Here is a 639-nt window from a genome sequence, read left to right as displayed (position 1 = left end):
GGGGGGGGGGGGTAGTGCAAGACAAGAGGAGAGAAATAATTATTTAAATTAAAATGCACACCATCAATTAATAAACCATCAATATTTAATAAAAAATACGATCCTAATGAGCTGCTACAGTTGCTGCTGCTGCTGCTGCTGCTGCTGGTGGCAGCAGCAGCAGCAGGAGCTGCGTATACACCCTGGGGTGTATAGGCAGCTCGCCTGAAACACCTTCTATACGATGCAACTAATTTTTGTAATAAATATAAAGGAGGTAAAATATATTGATGTGGTGATCCCCATAATTCTGTATATAAACCACCAAGTCTATCTCTTGCATGTTTTATTGCTTTTTCTCTTCTTTCTCTCTCTGCTGCTGCTGCTGCTGCTGCTGCTGCTGCTCCTCTTATAAACCCTCCTCCCCCACCACCCTGAGGCAGCAATCTATACACCTTTGGCATCTTACGCACCAACAATTCATCTGTTATCTGACGAGCTACACGCCTAATATACACACATATATACACACACAAAATAAACAATAAACAATAAACAATAAACAATAAACAATAAACCCTAAACCCTAAACCCTAAACCCTTAAACAGTTTTAAGAGATTTAGAATAAATTAATATCTATAATATAAATTAGGTATTAC

General features: G+C 38.7%; 1 protein-coding gene across 1 annotated transcript in view; it reads right to left on the bottom strand.

The window, feature by feature from the left end:
- Positions 1–463, bottom strand: part of EMH_0049500 (uncharacterized protein) — a gene marked incomplete at both ends in the record, with an annotated part of 4,393 nt that extends 3,930 nt beyond the window's left edge. The window contains 1 exon segment of the mRNA XM_013496537.1: positions 449–463. Within this exon segment, the coding sequence (XP_013351991.1) occupies positions 449–463 (15 nt within the window).
- Positions 464–639: the final 176 nt, after the last annotated feature.

Source organism: Eimeria mitis, genomic scaffold (assembly GCF_000499745.2).
Source record: "Eimeria mitis Houghton genomic scaffold, Emh_scaff2157, whole genome shotgun sequence".
Taxonomy (NCBI): domain Eukaryota; phylum Apicomplexa; class Conoidasida; order Eucoccidiorida; family Eimeriidae; genus Eimeria; species Eimeria mitis.
The sequence above is the reverse complement of the archived record's forward strand: the minus strand, read 5'-3'. Positions and strand labels throughout refer to the sequence as shown.